The following is a 21,758-nucleotide window of genomic DNA, read 5'->3' as shown; positions in this document are numbered from 1 at the left end:
GAAGTCCTTTGTGTGTAAACAAATACACATGGTGTTTATTAACCTCCTAGCTGGTTTAATACAACTGGCAGCAACACAAAGTAAAAACCCAAATCCATCAAAACAGAAAAAGTAGAGGATTTTTTATGAAAATGGGTTCACTTCTTTTATGAGCCGTGGGATGGGCGGGCTGTTATCTTGCATTGCTTTTCTATGCACTTTATATTCCTCTCAGTTGAAACTTCATGCCACATTTTTGAATATGCAAACTTCTGTAAGTCACAGGCTGTTCCATGGACAACTTTGTGATATATACCATGTGTTTCCTTTTCAGAACATGTCTGAAAATGATATTCAGAAATTTCCCAAACTCAGAGTGCCGTAAGTAAAGCCAAACCAATTTAACATTAAAAATAATCTTAGCTGGTCTGCAGTGAAAACTCACAGGAAATATCGGGCAAATGATATGCAAGTGATTAGTTAGCGACCTGTTTATTGCAGTGTACTGAGAGAAAAAGAAGAATGTTTCAAAATAAAAGGAATGTTGTCATGACTGCTCAAGCACAATGATAAAATACAAAAAAATTGTCTGGGGGGCGTTCAAAAGAACTCATCCATAAGTTCTTTGACTGACAGCAGCTACACAAAGGTTAAACTTTTTTGCAAGTATTACCTTCAAAGTATGATTTAACTGTTCACTGCTTAACTGTTGACTTTAACTCAAAGGAAAAACAATGTCAGGTATGTACCCAGCAGTTGAGGAGTTCAAGCGATTTACATCATGTGCTTTTCCTTTAGGTAGGTGTTAAAGATAAATCAGTCTGGAACATTTGATTCAGTGTTAAATAGCTTTCCTTAGCTCCTGTGGATTAGACCTTGAAAAAGGTTTGCACTTATCTGAATAGCTTTAATTTCACAGAAGTTACTGAATGAAGAACAATAATCTTATTAAGTCAATACTGAGTAGCAGAGAAATTAGCTTCTTCTAATATTTCATGGTGAAAACCAAAGGATTTTCTTTTGCTGTGAGTTCTCTGGTACATATTTAAGCTGAAAGAAGGTTCCTAACCATGAGACACATGGAGCTCTTCATGGTCTTCTAAACAAGGTATGGAGGAAAAAGAAAGGAACTCAAGTTGTTCCAAAATGGCTGTTTCTTTGTTGCTCGTTTCCCAGTTCCAAACTCACTCCCTTTATGCACACCTTGATTTTGCTATGGGAGATACAGTCTGCTTCACCTTTTCTGATGCACCAGAGCTTGTGTAAGAAGTTTTGGTGAAGCTAAGAAAACTGAAAAAATTTCGAGATACCTGTGTTGTCTGCCACATTCGTGCGCTCATGGGTAAGCTGGTGGCTAGATCTGAGGGCAGGAGGATACCTCTGCTCAGATCAGATATGCAAGGACTTGAACTTGAAAGCCTTAGACATCACTTAAAATCATAAATTGCTCAATAATAGGGATTGGTGGTATATGATGTGTTAGTAAGGGGGCCCAGATGCTATAAAAAAAAGATGCCCCGATGTCTCAGCATTTTTGAACTTACCATCAATTAAAAGCAACATTTAACTATGGTTACTGAGACTGAGGGACCAGAGTTACACCAGATTGTCTGTGAAAAACTCACATTACCGTACTGTAAAACACATTGCTTTTAATTCTCTGATAATTTGTCCCTCCTTAACAGTCCTTTGGCAAAACTGCCTTGTGTTTTCCATGTTTGAACTTCTAATTTTGAGAACTTTTGGTGATTTTTCTTTCAAATTTGAGAGTCAAAAGTGGTCAGTGGAGGGTCTAATAAACACATACATACAAGAGATATTAATGTTGTAGGTGAATAGTTAAAATGAAATCTAACAATGTGGAGTTGGCCCTATCTCCTTGTCTAATCTATTAAAATCTCAAAAATGTTTTGAAAATCTGATTTTCACAGTCCACTTACCTTGTAACGCTCTAGCAGAAAGTGAACAGCCTTTTCTAGTCAGATCTTTTGGGTTTCTCAACAAGAAGAGAACTTGAAATCAAGAGCTTTAGAAGAAGAGTGAAGCTTTGTGCACAACTTGAAGAACTGAATAAATACGTAAATTAATAAATCTGAATTAAAGTTCTGGAATTAATGCCCCTGTTCTCAGCTTTCCCCACACTTACAAATGGGGAAACAATTAACTAGAATATTGTGAATATACATGGAAAAAAGTTGGCGTGATGTGGGATCCTCCATGTAATGCCACTGTTTAAAACAAGAATTTAGAGCTTTAATAGGAAACAGAACTGGTTGCCGTTAAAAAAAAAAACCACCCACAACCCAAAAAAAACCCCAACAGAATAAAATTCATGGGTAGAAGAACTTGCCTTTTTTTTTAACATTAATTTCATTACTTCAGAATCTCCATGGTCTCACCAAAATGGAAAGTGCTTGCTGTTGACTTCTACTAAAATACATTCATGCCTTACTTTTATATCATAATGCAAACCTCACCTACTAGGAAGAGTTTTTCTACAAGCTGAAATACATATTCACGTATTGTGGTTATAGTACCTGATACTTAACAACATTGCTAAAATCTGAGCATATTCTGTAAGAATGCTTAATATAAATAGCAAGCGTCACACTTACAGCACTGGCCAGTGGGATGAACAAAAAGTGCATGTACAAGAGAGGTTGTTCTCCAGTAACTTTAGCAGGGTTATGCTGACCTATATGTACCAAGAGCAGGACCCAGCACTTGCAGTTATAGAAGGTTTGCAAACCACAGCCTACATCCATACAGACCTCCTGAGCCGGGTGTGTGGTTTTACTAAATATATACATTTGAGCAAATCTACTGATCGAGTTTTGAATATAACTGTGTCATTACATAGGGATGATTCTGTGACTTTTACAAGAATGTTTAAGTGTCTAAGCAGGTAACAGTTGTCACTACAAAGTATGATAGGCCATTTCCTGAAACTAATAAAAAAACCCCACAATCTTCTGTTATTATAAACAGAATTGTTATTTTGAAAGTTAATCTCCACCAGCCATGTTACAGGTGCACATCTTCATGAATCTTTTTTTAGCTTATTTTTAAATACCAAAAAAGGGTTTAAACACTATTTTGAAAACCAAAATACTTCATAAAATCTTTAAAACTCTCCATTAAAAGGGCTTTGCTAAAAGATTTACTTATATGAGGGCACCATATAAAAGCGGCTGACGCATCCAGACAGTCCTCCAAGTTTTATTCTGGCAACTCTTTTCAGGCAAAAGGGTTAATGGACAATAAGTCTGCACAGGATTCACTGCACCTGCATATGCATAGGCAACACACAGATTTCTTGAGGGATCATTACGAACTCCATAGTCTGTTTACCTCAGAAGGCGTTCCCATTCTTGTTTGTGGTCACCACCTAACTTTCCTGTATGCCTGCAAGAGGTACTGAGGTCTTGTACACAAGGTGATCTTTCCTGGCACGGTTAAGGAAATCCATCCCGTGTGTCTATTGGGGCATTGTATCTTGTGGAGGATAGAAAATGAAGACTGAATGAAGACCAAGTGTTTGAGAGGATCAAAACCCCAAATTGTCCTCATCTTTGAGTTATGCGTGAAGCTGTACCAAACAGAGCATTACAAGACTGGAAACCCAGATGCCCACCTTTCCTTGCAGAATCTAGGCCTTTAAATAAGCCCACACATTGGAAGCCATTTGGGGCTTCTCTGATAAATATGAAGTTTTTACTCTCATTCACAATATTTACATTGAGTGATGCTGTCACTCTTTGGAACCCTGAGACCTCTTGCACTTATGTTGCTATTAAAGCAATCTTAGGGAGAAAGTTTAGAAAATTAACCTTGCTTAATGCTATATTTTGATTTAACATGGAAGACTTTCATTCTTACTTACGTGCATAGTAGAATCAAAAGTGTAGCTCAGGCACAAGGTCCCAAAGCAAAAGGCAGAGTACAGCTCCATTCCCCACTTCACTTTCACATTTTCCTTTAGACAAGAGGAAGGTGGAAAAAGCTGCTTGGTTTTTGCCAGTTCAGTGTTGTAGTTGAACTGCTCTGGGTGGACATAGGGAAGAGGGAGTGAAGAGAGATTCTTGGACTGGTTTAAGGCTCCAGTTCAAAAGGCAATACCTGGACACATGCTGAGTGTCAGGCAGTTCTTCAAGCTAAATAGAAAATGCCACCACATAGTTATTTCTACTCGAATATATACATTTCTATTTGAAGATACAAAGTATCAGCTTTAAATCATTAGGTAAAAATTTAGGAATACTAACCATGTCTTAAGAATTTAAGCATAGATACTGTTCTATGAAAAAATACATGCCTATCTGTTCCAGTGACCTACACAGATCTGCTATGGCACTGACAAACAATCTTTGAAGACCTGACACTGCATGATTACATGTGGTGGAACCCAGTCTCCGGGTTCCAGACCACAAAGGGTTTTCCCTACCTCACTTGTTCAAAGATTTAGTGGAAATCTATGGCTCAGGAAACATTCAGCCATTATCCCAAAGTTATCACATTGCCACAGACCTTTAAGGAGCAGCAACATTTGGGCCAAGTAATCTATTGGTATGAACAGGTAACACATTTTCTCCCTTTCCCCACTGAGAAATTAAAATAAATAATTGTGGCGTGACCATCGGCTTTAGAGATTGGGTTATCATGAATGAAGCTGTCATCCTAAGTAAGTGATAGCATCATGGTTGACCTAACAATTTGTTCATTTATTAACAGCTTAGCTCAGTTGCAACATGTTTTCTTCACACATACACTATGCTTAACTATTGGCATTTTTGTAACAATATGAAAAACTGTTAAAAACTGTAGTGTTATTTTCTTTTGCTGAGCTCATCATACTCTTGTACTTGCTGTATCTTATGAAAGAACCATTTAAATTAATATTAATACTACTAGGTTAACATACAGACCTGAAGCTTCACAAACAACACACTGCATCCTGAAAGAGTAAGTGGTGCATTGAAACAAGGGAAGGGACATTGTATATTTTATGCAGAGCAGACATGGAGTATCTGTTGTAAGTGCTAAATGAAACTTAGATCTAATCACGAGGGTGTAATTAAAATTTTGATAATAAATCTAATGAAACAGAAGGCCAATATAAAGCTTAAGGGACACACTGAGTTTTCTTATTGCTCATTATCACTATTGGCAGTCACAGAGGGTCATAAAGGTTTATACTTGTGGATAACAGCTGTGAGTCTTGCAAAATATTCTAAAGTGCATTCAACAGAATGTGCCTTACTTAATGTGGTCAAAATTAATAAACAAGGAAAAGCAAAGATCTCATTCAAAATAACATTGGTGGTTGGTCGATACCTGAATCATGGTCTAAACACTGAAGTTAGTCTTTGCCACTCTTATTGTTTACTATCTTGAGAGAAAACATTTCCAAGTTTTCAGTAAGTCAAGGTACTAATACAGGCTGTTGATGCCTTTGGCTGTCCCCAGTGGCAGGCTGCTGGCAAACCTGAGATTTGAAATTTTCAACCTTGGTCAGAAAGCTTATGGCATATCCCATAGCACTTGTGAAGAATTCCAGTAATAAAAAGAGCATCATTGCACTAAAATATAGAATTGCATCTGCCAGTTCAAACACGGTAAGCGTGTTGAGTTCTGAATGGGACACGTTCAGAGCCTACAAACATGACACTGTCTGAAAGTCGTTCTACTTTCAGGAGAGTCAAAGTGCAAACCTAAAAATTAAGAAATCTGTGGTGCCCTTCTCTTTTAAAAAGGTATGCCTTGGGCAGAGGTGAATGTGTGTGCACACATGCTTTCTCAGATGAGATGCTAAAGGTTGTTGAAAGGTTTAGAACGCAACTGATATTTGGGCAGTTTTGAAGCCAATGTAATAGTATTGCAACTGCCCAACAGACTTCTCTCAAAGGCCAAAACAAAGACTCCACCACAAACTATGCTCTTGCCAGTGCAACTATGCAACTTCCTGGCCCTAGAGGACTTTGCCTTCCATCTCTCTCACCCATCTTAAGTCCTTCATCCCAATACAGGTAGAATGGATTCTACTCACAACAACAGTATCTGCAGTTAAGCGAACAAAAGCCAGTTTTGGAGTACTGCTTTGGGGGTTGGTTGTGTGGGATTTTTTTTTATTTTCGACTTCCTGCCAGTTTTAAGCTAAGCGGCTGGTGGAGGAGGTAGAAAGAGAAAGAGAAGTCTGAGTAACATTTTCTGCAAGTGCTGTTGCCTTATCCTCTCCTATCATCCACTCCCACAACTCAGAAAGCAGTGTGGTTTTGGTACTTCCTTCCTCACATGGCTACAGACTCAGCTGCTCAGTGCATTGATCTTCTGTAATAATGTTGCTTGTAAAGTGTTACCATTCTAAACTTTGCTTTCTTCTAATAACCTCTCTGAGCCATTGGCTTGAAGCATTTCAAATAAACTTGAAGTAAAGATTAGACACTGCATTTTAAGCAGCAAATGATTAATTTTTTGGCAGCAAGACAAGATGAGCAACTTTTTCCTTTCAGGTTTTCCTCAAAAACCAGTTGGTGTAAATCCTCATTGCAGCCAGCCCAGGTTTAGTCCAGAAAGCTTCCAAACACTCAGGTCTCATTCATACCTGTGGAAGTCTGAACTAAAAGAGTTATTAGTTCTAAACCCAGTGATCTTCATTTTACCACTTTAGCTGAAAATAAACACAATATTATGAAAGATCCTTCTGCTACGTCTTCTACAACAGCGAGTAAGCCACACACGAGTTCCGTAATACACTTCTCAACCAAAGCACTGGTATACGCAGTGCACTGTTCACCCCGGAACGTTTCCTGATGTTTCACGTGGAATTTATTATTCACAGAGCAACTTCCTTATCACTTGCAGCAGAAGGAAATTTCTTGTGCAGACGAGTGTTGATTGCATGGGAAAGAAGAGCAAGAGGAGCCTTATGTCTATAACTTGGCATTTTTCTTGCTTTATACAATTTGCTTGAATGATGATGTCAGATTTAGACAGCTGTAATCCTTCTTAAATTATAAACATTTGTGCATGCGCTTATTTCAAAAGGAGCAAGTATGACAATATTTGCTTCAAATCAGAAAATTGCAAAGGACTGTCTTAAAAAAGAAAAAACAAGTATTCTTCCTCTGCCTTTCTATTTTCATACTTGGATCCTTGAGTACATATCCATAACTTCAAATTACCCATCTGCATCCTTCTCAGACAACACAATCATACTGATCTGAAATTGCTTGTTCTCTGATATTTGCCTGATCTGTCTCCATAGCACTTTCCATAATCAAACAGAGCGACTCTATGCCTTGAATTTATCTTTTAATCTGAATTACAGTAAGGTAAGTATTAGGAAAGTAGCAAGGGCAAGAGAAGGAATATTTAAAAGAAGAAAAAGGTTTTTAGCATGGCTCAGTATCAAAAAAAAAAAAAGTATGGTTTTGTTGGCTTTTTTTTTTAATATTAGATTGCTTGAAAGCTTGTTTTCCTCAAGTCCCAGGCCAGGAAAGCAGTTAGACATGAAAGAGATGCACAAATGAGGTCATTTGGAGAAAACTAGGGGATTATTACTGCTGAGTAGCAGAAAAAGACATGAAAGAAGAAGAAAAACAAAATAGAGTGGTAATTGCCTGGCTATAAAAAAAGATTTTACAATACTGATATAAAGTTTGATTGACCAGATCTAAGATGTATGGAAAAGAATTCTGCACTAACAAACAATAAAGATAAGATTTTACAGAATTTAGAATGTGAGATACACAGACATGTTGAGTTCCTGATTTTTTCTCATAGTACTTTTATTTCCAGTTACTGTCTCTGATAGACCTAAGTAATGTAAGCTAGAAGTAAAATGGGGTATTTTTAACCAGATGTATGTAACCAATTTGCTTTGGTTGTCACAGGACTTTCTCAGTGGGACTTTCCTTAAAAAGTATTGAGAATTAAGAATCGGACCATGACTCATCATAAGCTTTCTTTGAAACAAAAACATTACCTGAAACAAAATAATCATAGAGGCAAACTTCATTACTAGCAGAGCAGAATTCTGTTGCTCTCAGTGGACTTAATTCTGTTAACCTGAGTAATGACTGTCCTGTAACCTCAAAGCTGTTCTCAGGGAGTCAGTCAGTATGAAAACTCTCAGCCCCAGATGCCTGTGCTGGCTGTGGATGCCAGCAACATTAGCAGCATAAATGCATGCTTCTGCCCGAAATTTTACTCAAGATTGCATTTCATTGGTTGTTACTCACCCTACGGCTGTATACAAACTACGCGTGAGTGATGACAAACACATCCACTTGGAAAAATCTCTCTAGACATACAGCTATAGCCTTCATATGTCCCATGAATATTTCTGCCCTGCCTTGCCCTGCAAATGTGTTATAACATGGAAATAAATCAACCTTTTCACCTTCTTTACTGGAGGGATTCTGGATTGGCTATGTCTTGGTTGCAGAGGGAGGGAGACAAAAAGACTAGAGAGTAGACACAGGGTACATTTAATCCCTGCTTTTGCAACCATAAGCTTGGTAGAAGCTGTTTCCTGAAGCATTGTCTGCTTTTTCCATGCAAAATAATACAAATGCAATCACCATTATTTAAAGCAGCGTTCTGGTGCGTGATATCTACCACACCCAAAGTTTCTAAGGCTTGCTGGGTTTAATGTTTATTTTTAAACTTGATCCAACAATATGGGGTTTTATCTATGTGAAAAAAGGTCTAGTTTTCAATTGGATATGCTATAATGCAACTTTGCAATGAGATGATAAATTCAATATTCTTACCACATAATAAACAATAATTCTGAATTACCAGATTTAATTTAGTAAATATTGAGGGAAAGCAGCTAAGAAAATGACTGACAAGTTTCAAGGAGTTTTTTTAAACTATTTTTGTGTTTCTTTTAAATAGAATTGTAAGTAAATTAAGTCAAGAAATAAACAGAAATGAAGGGAGGCTATCTTTCTTTCCCAAATGGTAAGTAAATCAATTCAGCTTTCTTCTTCAAAGCTTTCAGGTGTATCTTTTCTGGACTGTTTTTCATCTGTTCAATAGTACCTGGGTCAGAGGGACAGCCAGGAAATTATATAAAATAAAACTCTGTTTTGTTAATGTCACCTGTTAAGAATAGCAAAGCCTGGACCCATGAACACCCTTGACACTTCTGCCATGTCCGGAACCAAGTAACATATAAATTTAATACAATTTTACACCCGAGTAAATTAATCTTTAGGAATGCTCTAAAGCCTAGACACATAGTACTGCATTAATAAATCACCATTAACGCATCTCACAGACCTATGCATCGTTACACTTTTTAATACTTTATCATTGAGTATAGTATTCTTGCAATAGAAAAAGTGCAAAAATTGCAAGAACATTGCATGAGAAAAGAATAATTTATATTCATATACAATGAAAATCTAAGTCTAGTCTACATAACATGGTTTTACATGATCTGATAACACGATTTTACACCTTTGCATTAACTAGAGTTCAAAACTAGAATTGAAAACCATAAAAACGTTTATCAACGCCACAAATATTTATGAATTTGACTTCAGCGGCTTGAATGGAATTTGAAAGAAAGTTTCTGTTTTCAGGACTGAGGCCCCTGGTAAATTTATTTACTGAGTCCCCTTGTTTCTAAACACTCGACCTCACTGACTTGAATTTTTTTCAAGACAGTTTAGCTTACATTAGGATCCTGTATGTGAAATATGAAGTAGTGCGGTTTGGGCATTTTGGGCAGGGTTAAACTCATCTGTATAAACTTCATTCTACTGTTAAAGCTAACTATTACCTTTATTTGCAATAGATTTTAGTATGCTTCAAACATTTAAGAATTGCAAATGGAAGGAATTTTTTTTTTTTTGTATCTTTGTTGTAGGGCCCAAACACAAAAAAGTCCTGAAAATCCAGGTAAGTGTGTACTGGCAAAAAGTGTTTAAAAATATTAAAGTATTAAGTTAAACCCTGCAGGGCAGAGTAAATGTGGCGGTGGGGGGAGGGGAAGGGGGGGCACGGACACACGCACCCAAAACAACACACAGGAAAAGGTGAGAGCATGAAGAAGTTGCAAGAAGAATAAAGAGTAGTTACAGAAGAACAAGTAAGAAAAAATATTTTTTAAATAGAAAAGACGGTGAAGAAAAGGAAGAGCAGAGACATTTACATGAGCATTCCCAAACTGCCTTTCTTTAACCCAATACATAGTGTCAGTGCTTATATATTTCTGTTCCGACACCTCTGCCCCCTGCCCCTACTCCTAGCAGCACCTTATAGTAGAAAGGTAAGCTTCTAGATGTCTGCTGTGTTCTGAATTTTTATTTCAATTATTTTCTTAATAGGCCACGAGCACTTAAAACTTCTGCAAGCTACCATGTTCCTCCAGTCCTACTGAAATTAAAAACCCTTTTGATATGAAAGCTAAAATAGTGTTAAAAAAGGAGATAAGAAGCCTGTGCTCATTCTGAAAGCATTCTGCTTCAAATTATATTTACAATGGGAAGTGTAGGACAAACTTGAAGTGACAGCACATACATCATCTCATACAAGGGTAGCTATACTCTTAGTTTTGAATCAGAATGTTATTTCTAGCACCTTTCTTGACTGCCTGCCTGCCTTTGAAAGACCTGCCTTGTTCCTGCGATGTAGTACTGTGGTTCAGAACTGATCTGGTATTTGTTGTGTCCTTTTTGTCAAGTTGCATCTTGATCGTTTAAAGTTGTACATGCTAAGAAGCCTGTGGTTATGCTTCTTTACGCAGGATACAGTCAAGAAGACGGTGGCTGGTCTTCATTTGTGAGTATCAGGATTAACAAAACCTACTGGTTGAATGGCTTACCTCTGCTGTAAGGTCTATCATTTCTTGCATTGTCTGCTTTGGGCAGCACGGATGGAGTGAGTAGTGGCAGGGGGTGTTAGGATGAGGAGAAAAAGAAGCAGGAGCATAAATGATTGGAGTAGCTGCATACAAATTTCTTCACTGAGAAAAGGGTCTCCCCCAGTAATGCACTGGCTCAAGTAGAAGCTCACAGCCTACAGCCAGGTCTCCACAGAACCTTAGCTGAATTTTATATACCTATTTCAAGCTCTTAAAAGAGCTGGCTAGTAAAGTAAAGGTTGCTATGTTATTCAGTGGCACATTCTTGCCATTTTATTATCTGGAATTGATGTGTTGAAGAATCTAATTTTTTGGAGCCAACTAGACTGCAAAAGTTCCTTTTGTCTTTCAGCATAGCAAATGCATTTGTGAACATCATTAGATGAAGCATACATAACTCAGCTAGCGAAATGAATAAGCTGACTGATGCCTAGTCCGGGTTTATGAAGATCTCTTACATTGACCAGTGCCAATGTTTTTTTGCAAAAAATGGAGAGCGGTTTTTAAAAACCACTTGCTACTAAGTTTGCAGGAGATTTGCTGCTATTTTAGGAGCACAAAAGGTAAAAGTAACCACCTATAGACCACCTGGGCTCTATGTCAATGCAGAGCTAGTCTGAAAATTTCAGCCAAGATACCAATGACAAATTGAGTATTCTTTTGCTTGTAAGCCTTGGCAGATTGCACAGAAGATGTGTGCAATGGCCGCTACCGTATTTTCACTGTGATCTTACTAGGTCATGCAAGTTGTATGAAGCCGGTTTGGTGCCGGTCATTGGAGATCACTGAGACCCATACCAAAGACCTCATTTTTTCCGAAGCATTTTTTAAAAGTTGAGATGCAGGCAGTAGAGTACATGCTATTAAGTAAGAATGAATATCAACAGGCATCAACTGCTGCTCCAATGTGTTTCTAGGAAGCACTGAATTGTTTGCTGGTGCCTTGTCTGTTACCTAAAACAAAGGCACTGTGCTTTTCAATAAGCTATCACCTTATCTTGACCTTCCACTAAAGTTACTGTTACAAAATGATAATTGTTTCCTTTCTTAAGCTGTTGAGTGCTGTATGCGTTAATAAAATGCTGCCTCCTTTCCCCATTCTATTTCAACAGAGAATTTTTTCACTCAAACTGTTGTAAAAACTTGATATCCTCCAGAGTGAAAAATACCACAGTGAAAGGCCACAGGGAAATTGCACTGCAGTGTTTAGTATCCTCTTACAGCACCCATCTTTTATATACATTTGCCAGGATGAAGATGATGACTACGAAAGCCCTGATGATGACCAGGAAAAGGAAGATGAGGCTGACTATGAATCACCAACAGAAGAACCTGAGGAAGCAGAACATGACAGTGACGGCTATGAGCCACCTCCATCCAATAACGATGAAGCACACCACAATGTCATATTTCCTGCCAAGTCCCTTGCAAACAACACAGATTATATAGGTAATTACTAAAAAATAAGTGTTATTAATAATTTGTAAATTATATTTTCACACATTATCAGCCACATTTTAGGTGGCTGGTAGTGGAATACAGGAGGTTTTTCCTTGAAGTCAATGGTGTAGTTCATGAACAAGATTTAGTGACACAGACTTACTGTATGTTGGTGGCTTTGTGACTTTTAAAGCTAAATTTTCTACTTCAGGCAAGCTCTGTTGGATTAAAGATTAGTTTTGTGTGATGTGTGCACTATTTGGTTTGTGCCTTTGATTTGAATTTGCATGAAGTTAAACATATGTGCATACTGTAATAGCTCTAGTAATGCAACTTTGAACAGAGCAAGTTGTCACAACAGTGGCAAAAAACTCCAGTGAAAATTGGGAAAAGAAAGAGATCAGATTTCTCTGCCTGTCTTTTTTGTATGTCTGATTCTTCAGCAGCCTGCAGTTGTGGAGTAAAATACAGGAGTACAAAACTGCCATTTAGACTGGCCGATGTTTCACACAGTCACTGCACTGCAGTGAATGAAAACAAATGGTGTGGGCCAACAGACTAGCAGATGGAGTCACCTCACCAGCAAAGGGACAGATGAGCCCATAACTCCCAAAACAACATTGATCATAAAGCAACTGTCCATTAGATACTAAAACAATGTCTTTATGATATAGTAACTTAAGTATGCAGGCTATTTGCAAGGGCTCTTTTTCATAAAGATCTAATGAGAATAAAATAACCAAACTCTGTGTAGTTATTTAGTTTGGGATTTTTGTTTTCTTTAGACAGACCTCCAACAGCTAGATCATCACATCAGCCTCCAGTACCACCCCAGCGACCTGGCCCATCCCCAGTACCAGCCTCATTTGGGGGAAGAGGTGCTTCTGTATGTATCTTTCATAATATTTCACCTATTTCCTTTGTTGATACCTTCTTAGAAGTCCAAGTGTAATTCAATTTTTATTCAGACAGTGTACGTAGAGGAAGAATTTCAGCCATCCAAATAGATTTGAACTCTGTTACAGGGTGGCCATTTTTTCATGGAACAATTACATTTCATGGGATGAATATATTAAATTATTTCACATTACTTGGCTGTTTCTTACACTGGAGATTTGTACCCACCTGTGAATGCCTCTCCCACATAAATTATAGACTTGTAACAGATGCTTCTTTGTTTCTTTATTGATATTTGTAAAAAGAAAAAAAAGGCTAAGTCTTTCCAAGCTATACTTCTAGAAATTGTCCAATTAAATCAAGACCACCTAAAAGTATAACAAGAACCCTGATGACCCAGATTTTTTTCTTTTTTTTTTAAAGTCCTGTGAATACTTCAGAACTGAAGTTATTGTGCTGTTTACAACTGACACTACAGGTTCACTGTATGCCAGAACAGATGTACATTAGACCTACCCATGTACAGAAGTAAAGGATGTACACAATTTTAGGATGTGATAGAGGGACTTTTGGTCTGACCCAGTGTCATAGTTCATATATATAAAACACACAGTACTCTTAGGTGTCATGAGTTTTCAAGACTGCGGTCCTAAATTGATGCTCTTTTTTTTTTGAATAAGAATGAACATTGGAAGGCATTTGTCTGGAGAAATCTAGGTTAGATGTAAATATCTTTTGCAGCTGCTGACAACACAATGCTGTTTGACCCCAGCTCTCCTGGTAACAAAGAACAGTCCTCTCTCCCCACACCTCAGTCAGCAACAGTTAGTAACACAGGCTACATATTTCTCAACTTTAAATTTACATCCGCTAATTTCAGTACCAGTTTTCAAAACTAACACCTGCTGCATTGAAGGGGCAAAGATACAATAGCATTGTTGAAGCTCCTGTTTCTTTCCTTTGACAATATTCATGCCCTCCCCAAAGATAACATCCCGCTAGAGTATTCCTTGTGAGATGAAACAGCTGGAGGCAATTCTGCATCTAACAAAAAAACCATGTACTTAGGTCATTCTTCAGCAGTGTTAATGGCTCCTATCCTTCCTGCATTGAGCAGAGACCTATTACTGTTGCTGTACCAGAGACAAAGACTGGCAGATGTGGTGTGGTGGGGTTAGTATACTAAAATTAAAACAGAAAGGTGAAGGCACACTTTAACCACATGTGAAATATTTGTTTTAGCTGCCAGCTTTTCCTCCTCCACCAAGCAACAATGACTTGAGTAGAGACAGAAATATCAAGCCTTTGAAACGTAAGTACAGCTGGTTTTCTCTTTGTAAAGCTTATCCCGTGGGCTATATAGCACTTCACTTTTGCCTGTGTCTCCTCAGTTCCACCCTCTTCTACTGTTTATACAGAAACCTCACTTGTTATTCTAAGAAGTAACACCAGTTCATGGCTATGCGAAATAAAGATATATTGACCTATAGTAGCAAATTATCTTACACAACTTTTGTGTTTAGCCCCAGCTCCTTCTATAGACAGAAGCACAAAACCCCCTCTGGATCGCCTTGCTCCACCATTTGAAAGAGAAAGCCCAGTATCAGGTCAGTATTTGCTTATGCTAATATCAATGGGGTTTTTTTAATTCAAAATTATCAGCTTGAATATCATTCATGCAAAAGAACAAGGCTCAACCAAATGTACTGTAGTCCAATCGTATACAAGGTGATCTGTTTATGAATAAATAATGATGTGAGCAGTACTTATAATTTGTATCTAGAAAGTAGCAATAGTAGCTCAGGACTAGTTGAACAGAAAGATACTGTGAGATCCCTGTGCAATAAAGGCTTGATGTAATACTTAAGTGAATGAACAAGGAAATATTTAGTAGGTTAAAAGAGGAAATAACTTTTGCATACAAAGCTAACGAAACTCTGCATACACTACTGTCCGTAATTTGGTGACCAGACTTAAAAGAATGCTGAGAACTGAAAAAACAAAGAAAAAAAAGGGCATTTCTTTCAGATCTGAAAACCATATTTTACAAAGAATCTAAAGAGAATACTCTATGTTTTTTATTTATTATCTAACACTTTCGTCTGTTATATAATGGCATAAAAGTATCCAGTAATTCAAAGTTGAACCATAGAAAATAACTGTAAAACATACCACTTTAAAAATGTTTACATTTTCCTTCAATAAGAGATACTGCAATTTTGCCATCTCTTGCAAAGCCAAAATATTTTTCCGGCTTACATCTCAGGAGGCTGAGTGCTTCAATCTGCAAAATTCACTTTCAGTGATATTCAAAACTTGTTTGTTTCAGAGAAAGTTTAATTAATTATCTTAACTTTCATTTTTTCTAAATGTAAGCTTTTACTATTTTCAGGGAGGAAGCCAGGCTTTTCTGAGAAGGTAAGGTCTTTTTTGTTTGGTGCTTGTTGATAATTTTTGCCTTTTTTGATACGCTTACACATTCTCTTAACTATTCCTTGTTGTTTTACAGCCTCTGACTTCGCAGCTAAGGTAAGTTTTGCCTCTGGAAATGAGAATTTGGTGCCAGTATTACCCAGTTATTTCTTAGTAAGCAGCTTTTTGCCTCTATTTCATCATCTTGCTCGTGCTTTAGATCCCTGGGGGAACAGCTGGCAATGATGCCAAAACCTCCCGTCCCACCAAGTGACAGATATGAAAGAGGCAATCCAGCTCCTCTAAGGAAGCAAACCCCTGTCAAGTAAGTGTTCATTTAACTGAAATTTCATGAAGGTTAAATTAAATCTAACAAAAATATAGATAAGCTACACAGGATAGTCGAATTTACTGCTACTGCATGACAGCAGTGTCTGCAGATACCGAAGTTTTGCTTTATGCATATGCATGGGATGTGCTGTAAGCTAGAGAAAAGTCTAAATGCAGAAGCAGCTCTCTCTCCAGTTGTATCTGAAACAGCCATTACATAGGGCATGACTCAGTTCCAAGTTGCACAAAGAAATATATGATCCATGGTTTTTCCACCAGATCAGGTTCTTGCTCTGGGGAACATTCTTTCATGAGTTCTATTGCTATTTTTTTGGGGATGTTAGAAAAAGAAAGCTTTACTTTCCTACCATTGATTTTACTAGCCTGCAAAACTCCTTCTTAATAGCAAACAGCATTCTCTAGCAGAACTAGATCGTTCTCTAGCATTTTCTAGATAACTTGTGCGCTGAACAGTGTGACTGATCTTAAAACAAAATAAGCAAGTAATTGAGATCTGCTAATCAGCCAGGATAATTTATCAGAGAAACAAAGACTGGAAGGCTTATCACGTGCTCCAGCAATGTTGCTAAGTACTATAAATGAGTTCAAGACTTGAAGTTTAACGTTTCATCACTGTAAAAACTTGTTTTAAGCTCTAATCTTATAATCAATTCATCAGACATTTTCCTTGTTGATAGAATCAAGATGGGCTAAGGACTAACATAATGTCTTAGATTATGGGTGAAAATCAGAATTTTAGATATTTTTATGAGGAAAAAGAATGTTTCTGCATTCATTGGGTCTGTAAAACTTACTATAAATTCATGTCTCTTAGTTGAAAATGTGGCCCAATGCATACAAAGTGAGTGAGTAATATTCCACCTATGATTCATGTTTCATTTTCTCTGTTTCATTTCAGGCAGGGTTGGCCATCACACAAAAAAAATGAAGTAAGTATAGTCTCAAAGCACATATTTAAAGGTATAGGGAGTACAATAAAATGAAGTACCTGTATAAACTAATAATTTTGGAAAAGTTAAATTCGTTTCTTTTATCAGTTATAACGCATACTCATGGATCTTTCATAGCACATGGTTTCTTTTTAAACAGTTCTTCTATGTCAAGCTCAGTTTATTCCCGGAGTACTTTATCTTAGATAAGAGGAAGAATAAGGCCAGTAATTTTTATGACATGGGAGAAGTGATTTTGCTTACATTAGGTTTTGGGTTTTCAGGGTTTTTTTCAGCTTAAGCTGACCTAAGGATTTCACTTTCAGATAACTCTGAGAGCCTACACTTACTGAAGGAGTGAGGAAAGTTTACATCTGCTGAGAGTTTCTGACTACTTTGGGTCAAGATCCATTATGGGACATCTACCTCACAACTTACTTGTAAATAATAGCTGCACCTTAATGCAAGAACACTAAAAATTATTTGGTGTTGCATAAAGAAAGAAACCCCAGCATTTTAGATGAAAGTGACAGTATAGATATTAGAGTCCTTGTATACTCAGAAGTCACCAACTTCCAGGTTTTTGTTTTGTAGAATGTTCCTAAGAACTGTGCTATAATACGTTGCTAATGTTTATTTTCTTTTGGCTCCCCAGGAAGAAGACGACAGTAAGTATTTCTACAGCTATTTTTAAAACTTGAAGTCTTTCTTTGTCCTAGTTCTAAAAAAAAAGAAGGCAGCTTTTTCTTTAGAGCCATTTCAAAAAGTGGTATCTTGACAGGTTGTAGAATGCTTATAAAGTACCTCCTGCAGATTTGTATATCAAAGCCACAAAACACAGGAAATCAATAGCTAATAGCTTCCTTCAGCCAGCCAGTTACAAGACAGCAGGATTTCTTATTTTGAAACCATTACATTTTAGGGATTTGTGATCTGCACACAGCAGCAAACAGCTAGGCAGGTAAACCTCGTATCCTCCCAGTTTTCAACAAAACGTTCAGTCAAACCCTGCTGGTGACAGTCCTCTGTGTAATGTTATTTACTCTAACAAACAGAAGCAGAACTTGTTTCATGTAATAATAGTATTTATAAATTACCTCAGAATCCCGGTACAGAAGCAGAACATTTGGCCAAGTCGCTACAAATTATCACTGCCTCTAAGACACCATAAAGAATAGGGCTATTTAAGCCGTGCAGAGTGCAGTTAATCTGTTCCCCTCTTACCAGTATTTGAGCTCTGAGGACACTGCAGAAAGAAAATGTTTTATTTTATGCTGTTGTTTATGATGATATGGGAGAAATCTCACAAAAGAATGAAGTTCAAAAAGGTAACCTCAAATCCACTATTTAGAAGTAACGTGAGACAGAACACGTGGTTACATACCACCTTCAGCTCTGATGCAGTTGAGGTATCTGAATTGTGGCTTAACCAAAACAGAAGTTAAAAAATCTAAATGTTGCTCAAGACTGTTCCAGTTTATTTTTAATTCTAATATTTAATTTTACATTCTCAGTTGGCTATATGAGTTTACACTCTGTAACTAACATATCAAGGACTTTTTATAGCACAGTTTACTCCATCATGTTTATCTAATTAAACAGCAGTAATGTGACAGCATTTCTTCATTCTACCTCATTTAAGAATGTCTCACATAAGTTTTAAGTTTCCTTCTCTTCCTCTCCACAGCTGCACCCCAAAGACCAGTGCCACAGCTATCTTTGCCCCCATACAGCTCCAATACGTTTCCATCCAAATCTGTCAAGCCTCCACCTAAGCCAGGATCCAACAGTATGTCCGGTGCAGAAAGGTTTGTTTCACCCATTATTGTGTCACTCCTTTTGAATCTCAATGTCTTTGCAATTTAGCAAATAATAGTATGTATGTGGCTACAGAGTTCTCAGGTGAACACAAGGTAACTACTTGAACTAGTCCATTATTTTTCAGGCTAATTTGTGCCGTTCCTACTATCAAGGAGAATCCTTCATATAATTGAAGCTCTGTATTCAGTGAAGCAGATGGTGTACATCAGGCAACCAAGAAAAAAATGCAAATCTCTCAGTTTTATGTCAAAAAAGTATTTTAGGGCCTACATGGTACAATGCTTCCATTCTTGAGACATCTCTCCCATTGCCTGCAGGATCCATAAGAATGACAAGCCCTTTTGGGAATGGATCATCTTCTCCTACAAAACTATGCAGGATGTAGGTCAAAGAACCCCTTCTTTAAAAGGATTCTGCACACTCTAGCAGCCTAAGTGCCAGAGCTGTGTCTACTAATTGCTTCAAAACTAAAAAAACCCCACAACCTTAGCTGTCTAGAGTTGAATCTGAAAGAATTTCACTGCCCTTTCACTAAATTTTACTCTAATGGTTAATAATTCCTATTTAAAATTGTGAACCTTGCTTCAACTATGATTTTTTCTAGCTTCAACTTCCAAATATTAGATTGTTATGTCTTCATTTGCTAGATGGAAGAGCCCTTAATTAAGTTTTGATTTCTGATGTAGTGTGCAACAGAGTTAGCCTTTGATGAGTTAGAGTGGGCTCCTTGAGTCTAAGTCTGAAGTTCATTTCCTAATCTCTGTATGTTTTTTAATGGCTCTCTGATAAATTCCTCCCATTTACCATCATCCTCTGGAACTGCTGACACCCCAGTAGAACAAATATTGTAGTAGCAATAGCAAGGTCATATGCAAATATGAAGTATTCCTATGATGAACACTTCTGCTTATATTCAAACAGCGTTGCCAAATTTTGCTATAGCAGAGGCCCCCATTTGGCTGGTTCTCTCCCATGAATCACAAGTCATGACAGACTGTTTTTGTTCTGCAAATTTAATTAACATATTCATGCCAAAGCTTTTTGTATAGTTCATTTAAGCAGAAGAGAAATATGGACTGTAAAGGAAAAGCATGCAGGCAGTTTGTTCCCAATTAGGTGAAGAAATTAAAAAAAAAAAAAAAAAAAAAATTGAAGCTTGGGACTCTTCATTTTGAGAAGTTTTGTATTGGGTTCTGGGATCAGGCCATAAAATGAAATTGTAGATTTTCTAACAAAGAGCGTAAAAATGAACGCAGGAGGGAAAGCATAGGCTCATGGAAGTGTTATGGTGCTGTGGGTATGAAGTCTGTGCCACTGTCAGCTCATAGCTCACAGAATCACAGAACGGTTGAGGTTGGCAGGGACCTCTGGACCTCATCTGGTCCAACCCCCTGCTCAAGCAGGGTCACCTTGAGCAGGCTGCCCAGCACCGTGTCCAGACGGCTTTTGAATATCTCCAAGAACGGAGACTCCACAACCTTTCTTGGTAACCTGCTTCAGCGCTCAGTTGCCCTCACAGTAAAAAAGTGTTTCCTGATGTTCAGAGGGAACCTCCCGTGTTTCAGTTTGTGCCCTCTGCCTCTGGACCTGTCACTGGGCACCACTGAAAAGAGCCTGGCTCTCTCTCCAGGTATTTATATGCATTAATAAGATCCCTCCTGAGCTTTCTCTTTTCCAGGCTAAACAGTCCCAGCTCCCTCCACCCTTCCTCATATGTGAGATGCTCCAGTCCCTTGTCATGTTAGTGGCCCTTCACTGGACTCTTTCCAGTAGCTCCCCAAAACAGTTGCAACATTAATGATGAGAAACTGCATTTTCATCAACAATGTTACAGAAGCCAAAAGAAAAATGACTGCAAGTGGAACCCCACAGAAAGAAACATCTAGCAAGCTGTTGCCTGTGCTTCCTGCTTTAGGGGAATAAAGTAGTCATTCCCCGTGAAAACTCAACAAGCCGAAGTAGTTTTCTGAATTAATCCTGACACAGAAGTCTTGGTGGCCCATTACTGATTCCCTCTACCTTATTCCCAGATCCTGAGCTTCTAGTAATCTTAATGGTGGATCTACTTACATAAAAAGAAGGAAAGAAAAACAAAGAGAAGGCTATCCCCATCCTGCATAGGTCTCAAGAGGAACTCACATTCTGTGAAACAGGCACAAAGTCCAGATCAGTTCTTCAGAGCACAGAAATGGTGTATAGCAATGCTGTATTTATACTAACTACTATTTTTTTTTTTTAAACAGTGTTAGAAACCTGTCTTCAAGTGGCTCACTACCACCACGCTTACATCTAGGTTTGTATCCTGCATTCCTGCATTTTTTGTACAAAAAATGACGGAAGGTTGAAAGGCGGTTTCAGTGCAGTTAATATAATCTTTTTTTTCTATGGATGTTTCTGGCTGAACTGTGAACAAAAAACTATGAAGGTCCTGAAAGGCATCTTGTGTAACTTGGTCTGAATCCAAGATGTTTTTTTCCCCATGAAGTTTGGGCATACTGCCTAGTTAAACCATTGTCAAAACTTCATATAAGCATCTTTTTCAATATAGCTAACACTACTGAGAGCTGAGCAACATTACCTGCAAGTAACTGTGGTATACTAATACCCTCAAAAAAGGGAGAAAACACTTCCATGTGAAGTATGCTGCATATTTATCTTGTAATAACAAGTAAAAAATAAACGAAGCTTAGAAATCAATTGCTTTGCAGATAATTTTTCACATATGGTAACAGCTGCCAATGCCTTACAGTGACCGTTTTTAGTTTCACCATGCTAAGAAGACAAGGAATGCAAAGAGACATTACTTCTGACTGTCTCTAAAGAAAGCGAAGATGCTGTCAACTAAGTAATTGTGGTACAGAAGCTAAAAAGATGTAACCTCTATTTCGAGTTCATCTGATTTTAAGGAAACCTGAACTGCAAGAGTTCTGTTAAAGTCCCTGTGCACCAAGGATGAATTTATGTAAAGAACCTGGTTCTCAAACAGTAGCCTAAATATGATTTCTAACCAATTCAAAATGTCTCAGTATCAGAGCGATATAAATTTTCATGCC

The 21,758-nt window shown here is 37.7% G+C and overlaps 1 protein-coding gene across 1 annotated transcript in view; it reads left to right on the top strand.

The window, feature by feature from the left end:
• LCP2 (lymphocyte cytosolic protein 2) overlaps nt 1-21,758 on the top strand; it is a 32,719-nt gene that overhangs the window by 7,149 nt on the left and 3,812 nt on the right. Inside the window, exons 3-17 of the mRNA XM_009818639.2 lie at nt 314-360; nt 8,881-8,946; nt 9,860-9,891; nt 10,739-10,773; nt 12,106-12,304; nt 13,081-13,181; nt 14,435-14,504; nt 14,716-14,799; nt 15,585-15,610; nt 15,702-15,721; nt 15,825-15,929; nt 16,854-16,884; nt 17,540-17,552; nt 18,572-18,692; nt 20,949-20,998. Of these exons, the coding sequence (XP_009816941.1) occupies nt 314-360; nt 8,881-8,946; nt 9,860-9,891; nt 10,739-10,773; nt 12,106-12,304; nt 13,081-13,181; nt 14,435-14,504; nt 14,716-14,799; nt 15,585-15,610; nt 15,702-15,721; nt 15,825-15,929; nt 16,854-16,884; nt 17,540-17,552; nt 18,572-18,692; nt 20,949-20,998 (1,000 nt within the window). The remainder of the gene's footprint in view (nt 1-313; nt 361-8,880; nt 8,947-9,859; nt 9,892-10,738; nt 10,774-12,105; nt 12,305-13,080; nt 13,182-14,434; nt 14,505-14,715; nt 14,800-15,584; nt 15,611-15,701; nt 15,722-15,824; nt 15,930-16,853; nt 16,885-17,539; nt 17,553-18,571; nt 18,693-20,948; nt 20,999-21,758) is intronic.

This window comes from Gavia stellata, chromosome 16 (genome assembly GCF_030936135.1).
Source record: "Gavia stellata isolate bGavSte3 chromosome 16, bGavSte3.hap2, whole genome shotgun sequence".
Taxonomy (NCBI): domain Eukaryota; kingdom Metazoa; phylum Chordata; class Aves; order Gaviiformes; family Gaviidae; genus Gavia; species Gavia stellata.
The sequence above is the reverse complement of the archived record's forward strand: the minus strand, read 5'-3'. Positions and strand labels throughout refer to the sequence as shown.